Source organism: Volvox carteri, assembly GCF_000143455.1.
Source record: "Volvox carteri f. nagariensis unplaced genomic scaffold VOLCAscaffold_86, whole genome shotgun sequence".
Taxonomy (NCBI): Eukaryota; Viridiplantae; Chlorophyta; class Chlorophyceae; order Chlamydomonadales; family Volvocaceae; genus Volvox; species Volvox carteri.
In genome coordinates, this window is record NW_003307629.1 from 174,424 (window position 1) to 186,602 (window position 12,179).

The 12,179-nt window shown below is 53.7% G+C and overlaps 1 protein-coding gene across 1 annotated transcript; it reads left to right on the forward strand.

Moving 5' to 3' along the window:
- Positions 1 to 5,252: 5,252 nt before the first annotated feature.
- VOLCADRAFT_99351 (uncharacterized protein) lies at positions 5,253 to 10,658 on the forward strand (the record flags this gene model as incomplete). Its single annotated transcript, XM_002958094.1, has 8 exons — positions 5,253 to 5,457; positions 6,187 to 6,484; positions 6,719 to 7,356; positions 7,861 to 7,961; positions 8,515 to 8,585; positions 9,250 to 9,346; positions 9,838 to 9,898; positions 10,321 to 10,658. 8 exons carry the CDS (start codon positions 5,253 to 5,255, stop codon positions 10,656 to 10,658), a joined length of 1,809 nt encoding a protein of 602 aa, XP_002958140.1.
- Positions 10,659 to 12,179: the final 1,521 nt, after the last annotated feature.

The following is a 12,179-nucleotide window of genomic DNA, read 5'->3' on the forward strand; positions in this document are numbered from 1 at the left end:
GAGATGGGAGATTCCTCTGGTTTGTTTGGAAAGCAGCGCATTTTCCGCTTTTGCGGATCGGAGTGGGGCAAGTCTGTCCGTATGTATTTACGCATGTGAGGAGATGCTTCGTGCAGGATGCTCCGTGGAGCGGCGCGGAGAGGAGGAGAGTAAGGGTGGAGGCAGAGTTGTTGTTGTTGTTACATGGTCGTGGGTGCGTTCCCCGTACCTGCAAACCACCCTATTACGAGCCGAGGGCTCAAGGGCTGCCAAATCGCCTATAAGCACCATCCTACCTCGCACTTCCAACGAAACAAGTGATGAAGTATACTAACGACCAAAGGGAATGATAGAGTTACGGTGGGACCATATGCGAGGGCAGAGTTGTGTATGTGAGGGCCTGGGGCCCTCGCGTGCCTTTTTCCCGTGAGCGTTACGACGATAGCCTTACGACGCTGTCGGCGGCAGCACCCGGGGGGGAACCCGAGTGCGGGAGTGCGGGAGGAGGTTTCTGTTGGGAAGGCCACAACGGACACAGCGGCGGAGAGCCGCGGGGAGGAGCACTGCCCTGGATGATGTGGTGGCCCTCCAGGTTTGAGCGACAACACAATACAGAAGACAGCTGTTGGGAGTTGTGGTTGTGGTTGCGCTGTCTTCTGTCTGCGGTTGTGTTGTGTTGTGGGTTGCAAAGGGGCTGCTTGTTACTCGCCAATCGAATCGAACCATCCACGGACGGAAATTTTTTCTATTCCAGGCGATGGACGCAGTGGGCCCCGGTGATGGCCTACGGGCTTGGGCCCAACGGCTTCTTACAAACACAACTTCACATGCGTTGGCCAATATGGATACAGATGATCACGCCTAGTGCCCATGGCCCAAGGTGTACGGCCAGGTTGCCCCCTATCGCCTTTGTTGTATCTCTTTGCTGCGCAAGCGTTTCTTTGCTGGATGCAGCAAAGTGGAGCGGGAGTGTACGGTTACACCAGGACACCGGTCCGCTTCAGACTGCGGCTCAGTTTGCTCAGGTGATACTGTAGCGCGCATTAGATGGCCCGCATGAGGTGAAGGGCTTCGTACAGTGTACGGGGCCGTATTTTAAGGCGTCGGGACAAAACGCAACCTGGATAAGGTGCGGAGTTATTGCCGATTGGCGATATGCGAGCATCGAAGGATGATGCACGCGGCATGAGGGTAGTTGATACCGCAACGGCTCTGAATCTGTCCTTCACCGATTCTCGCTGTAAGCCGGAAATGGACTGGCAGCAGCAGGCCGACAAAGTTAAGTCACGGTTTGCGGAGGTTTGAGCACGGCTGCACTTGTCAGTGTTGGGCCCCTCAACAGCAGCCGCGGCTTTATGGACTGCATCGCATGGCTTGGCATATGGAACATGGTGAAACACCAACAAATGCGGTAATAGATACCTTGGAAAGGAAGGCAGCAAATTCGAAGGAACAGAGACCAACCGTTACTCACCTGTGCCTATTACCCCAGGTCTTCCCCCCCCTGTGGAGGTTCCGGGGCGACCACAATTAGGGAGCATGTTCAAGCCAGATGGGCCGGTTATACGATTGGGACGCCCAATATCCCGAGCCGAAATCTGGCTGATGCAGCCTCCTGCGGGAATACCACAATGTGTTCGGGATGTAGGTAGTGGTCCTCCTAGCGGCAGTCAATCCGATGGAGACGGGGCGTCGGTTCGCCCCGAACCGACAGCACACCGACAGGAAATCGCACATCAGGCCGCCCAAATCATTAACCGGGCCATCCACCGAGTGATCGTTGACTTTTGGGTGAGGTTACGTTCTTTTCTACTGCATTAGGGCGACGACCTAAGAGCGGTTGGAACACAGTTGGACCTATCATCGGCGCTGTCAAAGCGGTTCATGAGCCTCCGGATTCGTCTGAGCCGTACGAGCTCGCTGAAGCTTGTTAACATCCATTTATCCATTCATCCATCCATCCAATTGGACCTTACCACCCCTTCTTACGAGTGTAGAGGACAATTTGCATTGCATGGATGCGCTCACAGATGAAGGTGACCGGAAATTCCAACAATCGGAGGTGATTTTCAGTCACAGCTTGGTAGGATGGTGGTCCCGTGTGTATTCGGCCGCACTTCTTCACATCGAGGCAACCCTAGTACGCCCGTATTTGTAGGCATGAGTTTGCCACTCACAGGGGAGCCATATTGGCAAAATCCCCTTGTTGGCATCAGTGCTAATCCGATCTTGCTTGTAGCCCAGTTTCTTGAGGTGTTGTGCGTGCCGGTACTGAACACTAGTCCGTCCTTGCCAGGCTATGTGTGACTATTACAGCGACAGGCTATGTGCCCTTTGGCTCGGTTTCTTTGCCTTACGGTATACAGTAACTTGGTAGCCCGCTGTAATAAAAAAACAAAGAATCCACGAACACTCCAAACAAACGTCATTGTTAAAACAATACGTGGCGATTGGATGGCTCTGAGGAAAAACTCGCTTATCATATATGTATCGCCCAAGTTTGAATGCGCGGTCCAAAAGTGCAGGAGTAAGGCCGTGGCACGCCTCCACTCGACATCGAGGTCGAGTAAGGTCAGGCCAAGGCAAACACAGGCAAACTCAATTGAGGCATTAGTCATGCAGATATAGCCAAGCGCGCAGTTATGCAGCGGAGTATGTGCGATAGATATGTCTCAGACGAAATCAGAACCCTTCAGCTCGAGGTGGCGATGGGTGGGCGGAGCAAGTCCTGGTCTGTCTGCGGGGCCGGTCTTACCTGGCGCAAGTCTTACCTGGCTGCGGCGGTGAGAGAAATGCTGATTAGGGACCATTACGCAGTGTGAAACAAATTAACCTAATAGCTTGAAGGCTTAAACCAGAGTCATGACCGTTAATTCATGAGAGTGTAAGAGACATTGAAAGACGGTCCCAAACTACATCGCAACAGTCTCCAGAACAAATCTCTCAGTGTTTTTCAATTGCGATGCTGACGAACAGCATCATTTATTGTTGTCGATGCCTGGACATATGTGGATACGAATCTCCTAGCGTCAACGCTATATGATTGAGACACAAATAATATCGCATTATTATCACATCACATTTTGATTGCTAGATTGGGATTGGAAAGGCTTTTAAGGGGACGGCGAATGCCCGCGCGCGCGGAGGTAGGCATCCGGTTTGCTCCCGAATGCGTCGCAACTCCGGATAAAAGTCTTGGATAACAATAAGGCAGTTATATCGTGAGATACTTACAACCTGGCTAGTCGATTTGTGCTGTCACGTATTGGTCTTGCTTAGGAATATGATTGTTTGGCGGGCTGCATAAACCGTACCGCCGCCCTGCTTCTTCGCAGCTGGGCACCCTGCACCTGTCGAGCAAGACATACCCGGGTAACCCGTCAGACTGGCGATGGTGGTTTCGCATGCAGGGCCGCATGCAGGGCCGCAATGTGCATCGCGAGGCCACCCTCTCTGCGTGCCCACCTCCCACCTCCCACCTCCCACTGTGCGCGCAAGGGCTCCCACAGCTTTCCGCATGGATGCAAACTTTGGAACAGCTTCGATGGTGAAGCGGCTCAAGGGCGTGGAGCCTCCTAGTGTAGGGGCCCGTACGCCGTCCTCTTCCCAGTCATACTGCCTGCCTGCCTGCCAGCATGTCTGCCTGGGCCGGTAAAATGTAACCCAAACACCAAATCAATTTGCACATTGCGGGTGCATTTTGAAACTTTGATTACACACACCACTGCGAGCCGATAAGAACCGTTTCGTGATCATCGTCTTGTGAACAGCACGACCCTTGGCCATCTTAAAAGGTTCACCCAGCTCAGGACGTCTCTTGATTTCAGCCCGCAATGCAGAGGTGCTCTAATAGCCATTTTTGGCGACGATGAGTCCAGCGCGGTCAAAGTCGCTGTATAGCGAAAGCCGCTGTCGCGGGAGTTTCAAAATTGAAGCCCTAAATTTCTTGCCTCGCGCTTGTCCTTGATGTCAAATCATCTAGGGGGGCCTCATGCGACTTTATTAAGAAAATACGTTGACATTGCCAAACTTGCTCGGCCAACTACCCGAAGCAAGCCGTACCAAACATCCAACGCGATGAAGCCGACGATGGTGCTTAAACTGATGTAAGTGCATCTTGTGAACAGAAAGTTTCAGCTCGTCCTCGTGCGCTCTCGTTCCCGGGTGCGCTTGTCAGGTAGGGCCCTGCATGTTACAGGCGCGTCCTGGGCTCACTTTTGGTCAGAAAATTAGGCATTAGGGACAACGTGGGATCTCCGCCCCTTTTTAGCTTCAAGGATGCTGACACCCTACTTGTCTGTCAGTGCTCTTCATAGCTAGGTCAACTTTATCCAGTCTTGGATGGCTCGGCCTTTTGGAACATGTAAACGTGTGGGAACTCTCAGATGCCCTTTTGACAGTAAGGGGGAGTTGATCCAGTCCTGGCGTAGAACGCACACAGTCAACAACAGCTATGGGGAGGTCTGCGACGGCACACCCGCATTTCAGAGGTGCCTTCTACAAATTAAATGAACATTTTCGTATATAATTCGTTGGAAGTATTGCAGGCGCGTCATTGGCTCTCAGGTACTCGCAGTTCTTACGCAGTCGTCGGGATTGTTTCAGCTAGAACGATCAAGCATCCACATATCCCACTACATATGTTCATTGTGAAATGTTCGTTGCGTCTGGAACGATTAGTAATCGAGAAGATCCTTCGCTTCGCCCAGGAAGACCGCCGCTCACGGACAACGCCGTACCCTGGGGCGAACTTTGACATTCTTTAATGGCTTTTCAAGCATCTTTTTCATGCTACTGAGAAAGGCCGGTTGTTTGCCTCCTTGCATTCCTGGCGATGAACTCCTGCTAAGGCTCCCCTCGAGTCACCCCGCAACACCAGAGCGGTTGACGCTTTCTAAAACGTGATATGTATGCTTTACGCATACCTACTAGGAAAGTGATGCAAAGGTACCGGATTCACAGGTTTGCGGCGAAGCTGCTCACGGTAACCAGCAGTCTGCAGCCATTTACTAAGGTTTTGGAAGTAACCCTTTCAAGATATTACCATTGAGAAAAATATCAAATTTCATAATGCTGTTATCCAGCCAAAATGGCCGCCACGCGCCCTTGCCCTACTAGAATGCCGTATACAGCAGCTGCTTGTCGCGACAGTTTCTGTCAAACCACCTAGCCAGTACGCCAAACTTACTTTGACAAGTAACGCATCAGGTAGGCCTGCTAAATAATTTATGACTCATCTTGATCCAGCTTGCTAGGTTCGAACAAGCTTAAGCATGGCGCCATACGGAGCACACCTTGTGCTAGCTATGGCGCTGACATCCGCACTTCTTGCTTACTCAAAAAATCAACCGCCAAGTTGCAATACTTGCTATGGTCTGGAACTCGAGCCAGTCTGCACTTCGAGGGGCGTCACTCTTCCATCCCCTTGCTTGGCGATATGCCAAGGCCTAAAAGTCGCCCGCATGGGGCCTTGTGACGGTAAGGATGTTGAAGGCACTTATTGAGGAGCAATGTCGCACAGAGTGGGAGGGCACTAATCCGGACCTGCTACGCTCCAGGGCTCCTGCGTCCGTATAGTTCACCTGTTGCCCGTTCTTGCCGGCTCGATCCCCATTTCTGTTGCCCTTGCGCTGCCCATACCCCTGGTCCCGACCGGTTCACCATCGCCGCATCATGGCCACTGCCAGCTGGCTCCCTACAGATCCAGACGAAGCCGCTCCCCGCCATCACTGCATAAGGGTACCCTACCTAGACGCAATTCCCTGCGTGGAAACCACTTTACCGATTTCTTTTCCTCTGCAACGGCCCTTCGTTGTAACTCCGCGCGATCGCAACCACCAACCACCAACCACCACTGCTCCATTCCGGTACCGTCCGTCACAACAAGATTTGTACAAAGTCCCAATGACTCCCCCGGTTTTTACCTTATTAGCTCAGCCTCGTCCACCGAGCGTGAGCGATTGACAATGGCCCTTTCACCTCATCGGTGCTTGAAAGCCGTATGCGTTTCAGGCCCTGTAACACATCTTTTCTCGTCCTGGTTCCTTGCCATCCCTGGTTCCTCGCCCTTCGTCACCGCGAGTCGCGAGCCAAAAGAATTGGTATGGTAAACAAATAAACGGGCGTGATTGGCGCGCAACTATAAAATAAGCCATTTACCGGTTTCGATCTCCTCCCCCCGGGCTCTTCTTATCCCTCTCGCCGTAGCTTCGGATCCATTAGCAGGCAGCCTCACCCTGGAGTTTAAGGACGGCGGTAGCGGAGGTGATGACTTGGGCCGCGGCCCGCTGCGGAGACGAGCCGCCATGTCCGCGCCAGCGGGCAGTAGCGGCAGTGCGGGCAGCAGCGGCGACGCTGAGGACGATGGCGATGGCAGCGGCAGCAGCGACATGGATGACATCGCCAAGCGGTTTGAAAAAGACGGGTTTGTGTACGCTGGCCAAGCCAAAGTCACGGACGAGGGTCCCAGCGGCCAAGGACAGGCGGGTTTCGTCAGCAGTCTGCCGTAAGTATGCACCGTGCAGGAGTGAAACGGCCGCTGCGTGAGGAGCTAGGACTTGTGGCTAGCAAAACTGGAAAGAGCGTGTTTCAAGGGTATGTGGCCCGCCGCAAACCCTAGCTGTGTGTGGCAGAGCTGCTCCCCTTTGTTTTGCATTCAGCGGTAGGCTCCCTCCGCTTGTGGCTGTCGAAGCTTCTTGCCGCTTGCGCCGGCCCACTGTGCTTTCTATCGTATACACAGGCCCCCCTTGGGGCCTCTGAGGAGGGTCATCTTTTTGAAACCCGCTAATCATAACCGTTTGCACAGGGACCCGAAAGGAGCTGCAGCCGGTGGCAGCAGCAGCAGCAGCGTTGGCAGTAGCAACGGCACCAGCAGCACCGGACAGCCGCCGACCCCGCAGCGGTTATACATCCGCGCGGTGCGGTTTACCACCGACGGTGCTGTTTACCTAGAGTCATCACCGTTCAGTGTGGACCTAACCGCCTTGCCAACGAACGGACAAACGGAAAACCGAATACCTCCCGACGACGCGACCGGCGGCGGCACCGCCGCCGCTCTCAGAGATCCCCGGGTGCTGTTGCAGCAGCACCTGCAGCCGCAGCAGAGAGTACGGAGACCGATTGAGGACGAGGCCGCATCTGACGGTTATAATCCCTTTAGCGGCGATGACAGCGATGGCGTAGACGGTGGTGTTAGTGGGGGTTCCTTGCTAAAGGTGCAGCTGGCGCAGCAGCAGCTGCAGTCGCAGGGGCAGCGGCAGCGGCGGCGGCGGCGGCGGCTGGTTGACGATCGCTACCGAGCTGACGTCCGTATGTGGCCTCACAACGTCATTGGACAGCTGACCTACCGGATGCCGTCAGGTCTTTACGTGTGTTCAGGTGGGGAGCTTGACACTAAATCCGGGCAGGAAAGAAGAGGAAGGTGGAAGGCGGCATTAGGAAAGTGACGGCGTTGGGCCAATATTTGGCTGAAGAAGCTATGGCAATGGCAGTAGTGGTGGTATGGGAGGCGTGTGGCTGTAGTGTCTCACCCCCAACACCACTCTCTGCTACCCTCACGCGGGGTCCTGGGTGATATGAGGGTGATGCGAGTCGCTGCCAGGAATGAAGATCCCCGAATGCAGTGCGTAATAGAATAGGAATGTGTCCGTTTTGAAGTGCATCGGGCTACGGTGATCCGGCCAATCCGGCCGGCTGGCTGCACGCAGTCAGCAGATCTGTGGATAGCGTGTAGCCGATAGATTGGAAACAGCAGTCTTCTACAAACCCTGCATCCAGTTCCTCGCCGAGGTTACAACTGCGGGCGTCTCCGGGCCCTAGCGTGCTCTCCTGCCTTTGCTGCTTGTACACACAACGCTGTTCATGCGGTCTTATGCATGACAGGAACCTGGATATCGCCGTACGACGTTCTCACGGCCGCTCACTGCGTCTTCAATATTGAAAGTAAAGCGGAAGCCAGGAATTTTGTATTTGAGCCCGGAAAGGTGAGTCCGTGCTATTTGAAGGGGAGGTTGGTAATACACAGCTGTACGACAGCAACTGCTGATCTTCATCGTCACGTTTTCATGCAGCTCTGCAGGCATGTGCTTGTACGACATGATGCGAAGGCGCCACGTATGCATGACGTCACGCCCTCAACGCCCATCACCCGGTTCATCAAGACTCCTGCATGCGCACGTCACCGGAACGTATTACCAACTAATTGTATAGCTACCGTTGTACGGCATCGTAATGTACATCATGTCGTGTAATAAGCATGTGCAAAGGCAGAAATCATCCGGTTTGCTTGCAAAATAGCTTTACGTCACTTCAATGCTCGTCTGCTCCTGGTCGCCGCCGAAGTGCAGGGCCGGCTTTCCTTTGTGTTGATGGATACCCAGCGCCAGGCTGCCACCTGCCGCCAATCCCAGCAGCGCGTCTAGCCTCCCCCTCGCCAACCGCACCTCCGTCACTGATCCTGTTCTGTAGTATAGCGTGCAATGTCATTTGGTTCCTAAGTACCTCCGGTTCGATGTATGTCTCCTTGGGTCCGTGCAGATCGGCTACATCGCACCCTTAGGAGCCTTTGACAACACACATGTCACTTTCTACAGAGCAGAGTATCCCAGGTGCGTCACCCGTGCACATATGTATGTTGTATGTGTGTGCATGTTCATGTTTGTCTCCTGAAATCTTGAACGACATTACATGCTTTTCCTAAGCTCGTTGGTTTTTTTCCCGGTGGGTTTCACCACTGAAAAGTTCAGTGGACCATCCCGACCAGTAGATGCACGCGGCTTGACAGGAATTAATAAAATGCATGAGGGCGACATTTCCTGTTCATGCGAAAAGGGGCCGGGGTAAGGAGCGGGGAAAGGAGCCCCGGGGGGAAGTATAGTCAGATGAAGCCCACCACCAGCGCCAGGCAGATACGCAGTTAAAGCCGCACCGGTCTTGCGTGTTTTAACCTAAATTTCTTAAAGGTCGCTGAAGGTTTGCTACTGCTTAAGAGTGCTGCGTTAGGGTCGTTGTGCTGTGTTGGATGCGGATCCGCCGCCGTCACATCTGCCACCGCCGCCAATACCGACACAGCCGGTCGGGGCCGGCAGAAACAGGTTGCGCCGCCAGGGTTGTGTTGCCGTGCTGAAGTGAGGAGTGTGTTGCCGTGCTGTAGAGGTTCTGTTGCGTTGCGGTGAGTCTTTTACAGCCGCATAAGCCGGCATAACCCCAAACACGGTGTGTTCACTCTGGGCCGCTTCCGCCTAACCCATCTGTGCACTTACATACATACAGGGCTGATGACGGCGGCGTCAATTATTTTGACATTGCCCTCATCCGCATGCGGTCATCCACGCCGTATTACATGGGCATCAAGTACTCATGCGCGCAGGTATCATGGCTGTGGTGGATACGTCGCACCCTGGCTAAGTAGCGTCAGCCGGGGCCGTGCTGGGCTTATGTTACAAGGGGTTTACAAGCTCCGCACGAACGTTGGGGACGTCCGTAAAAGCCTGGAGGGGTCACAGGGACGGTCCATTATGGCGTTGAGTGAGTACGTTGACGTCCCATTCCGCTCGCCTGGGCTCGACATGCCTGCGCGCAACGTGCGTATGTGTGCGTTCAAGCGCGTGCAGGATTATTGAAAACCTCCGACCACATGAACCCACCCTCTGAGCTAGGATAAATAAATGAATAAATAAATAGATATATAGATAGATAAATAAATAGGTAAATAAATAAATAAAAATAGAGCAGGAACACCAAGTAAAATAGAGGGGTGTTGCTTGGGGTGTTACTTGGGGTGTTACTAGGATGTTGCGTACTTGCATCCTAGCCCCCTAACGTGGAGCCCCGGACCCCCACTTTCTCCCCCGCCAACAGATCGACTACCCGAGAACACAGACCTGCGGCTACGTGCAAGAGGGAGGAAATTACCAAAAGTGTAAGCTGGTGCATAGTTGGTATATGCATGTAATCGATAGCCGTGCCATGATCAGGGGACGCAAACAGGACAGTGATTGGCTATCTAGAGCTAATGCAATCAATCAATCGCCACACACGGCGGGCAGCGGATAGTCGAGGGCATCCCCGGAACCCGAGCCTTACGGCGCCCCCTCCTGAAACCACCTAGCTACCGCACAATGTCAATGTTGATGCGCCATAGCTGCTGCCTGCCATGTTTGTGTTTAACCTCCTCTGCTACGTCCCTTGCTTGCTACATACCCCTGCTACAAACAGCTGCAGCGCACCCACTGTATTTACCACTGCCTGCTGCTACGATATTACTTGATGTGCGCAGTTTGACACACCGAGCGGTGTACACGTACCATGCCGTACCGTGCCGCAACGTGTGCGTGCGTGCAGGTGACGAGTGCTACTTCACCACCAATGGCTGCTACCCCGGTGTGCAGCCAATCAACTGGTGCTTCACTGCGGCAGGCCAGTCAGGCTCCGCCATCTACGACCTGTTCGACTCCCAGGTTCTGGGCGTCCTCAGCGGCGGATTTCAGGCCGCCGACCTGGCCGACTATTCCTTGTGGACCCCCATAGACGCCCTCCACTTCGCCAGTCTTACCAGATGGATGTGGCCATCAGGAGACGACAGCAGAGTCCAGCTGCCTGCGGCGCCGCCGCCACTGCCGCAGCCCCTCAGGACTGAATGTAAGAGCGGTACTTTGGCGTCTAGGCTTACACTCAGATAGAGATGTGTAGGAATATACAGACAGCGGAAGAGAGCCTGTAGTGAGCAACGAGCACGGCCCCATGTCTGTGTGTGTGTAGGTGTGTAGGTGTGTGTAGGTGTGTGTGTATATCCAGCGGTTGTGTGATTTGGTGTAGTGGATTGGGTTTGGATATTGAGTTAGTTTAAACACACGTATTACGACTGCTTACTCTCTTACATGTGAACCCTGTTGGTGCACTCGGCGCATATCGCCATTGCTGCCACGGCTGCTATGGCTGCCACTGCTGCTGTTGCTAGGACTGTTCCTGCTGGTGCTGTGTTTGGTACGGCTGTAGTGCTCACTGCTGTTGCTTCTGCTCCCGCTACTGCTGCTGCTGCTGCTGCTGCTGCTGCTAGGTTTTGACTGGGAGCAGGGCAGCTTGCGGCTCGTAGACGGGCCCAACGTCGCTGTGGGACGAGCAGGTACGGCAGCATCGTTGGCTATGTTGTGTGTCTCACACTGTCTGGCATTCCCGGGAGTGCACGGGCCATTGGATTATACAGTACACTGATTTCTGAGTGATCCTAGGAAACGTCTTGCTTCCAATTGCGTCAACCTGACTCATTCGCCACCTTGGCTTTGCGTTCGTAGCCGAGCTTCTGTACACATCCGTACGGCCTTGTTGCGTGCCCTTACAGTCACACATGTACATGCACAAACCTTCATCTTTATTTTCCTCTATCTCGCGTTTTAGACCCGTAGTACATACATGCATACATACGTGCATACATACGTGCATACATACGTGCAAACACCTTAAGTGTGTTCCCGACCCTTGCGCTGTGTTTCGGCTTCGGCCTCCGTCTCTCGCAGCCCACAGTGTAATCTAAGTCATACGTGCAAACACCTTAAGATCAGCGCCCAACTTGCTCGCTTGCAATAACGCGTGGATACATTGGTATAATGTATTATTACCTTAAAGGTCTGTCCACCGTACACGCTACCTAGGTTGCGTGCTCAAGCCTGCTTCCCGGTATGTATGTAAACTCTCGTAATAATGATGCCCGCGCCCACCTCCTTACACCGGCGCTTTGACCTCGATCTGCATGCTTCATTGATCGCACCTCCCCCTCACCGCCTGCACTGCCATAACCACCGGCACCACCTACTCGACTTTAAAAGAGGTGTGCTACAACGGCACGTGGGCTCTGGTTTGCAACGGCGCTCCCTTCGCTGCCGCTAACGCCATCGTTATCTGTCGGTGAGTCTAGTACGGCTGCGGGGTGCAGCAATAAAGGGAGCGGCGAACCACTTTCCCTTCCAGATTCCAGCTATGCTTAGGACTCTGGTAAAACCCAAGCCAGCCTAATTAGGAATCAATCGTGCCTCGTGGGATTGGGAGCCACTCTTGTATGTGTTCCTTGAACCCGAAACCCTTCATCCATGCACCTCCTTTGTACATTTCTCACTCTTGCGTTTGGGCGGGCACTTTTTGTTTTTATGTTTTTTGTGCCCTTCAACTATCTCTATCTGCTCTCCCGCATCTGCCGTCCCTTCCCT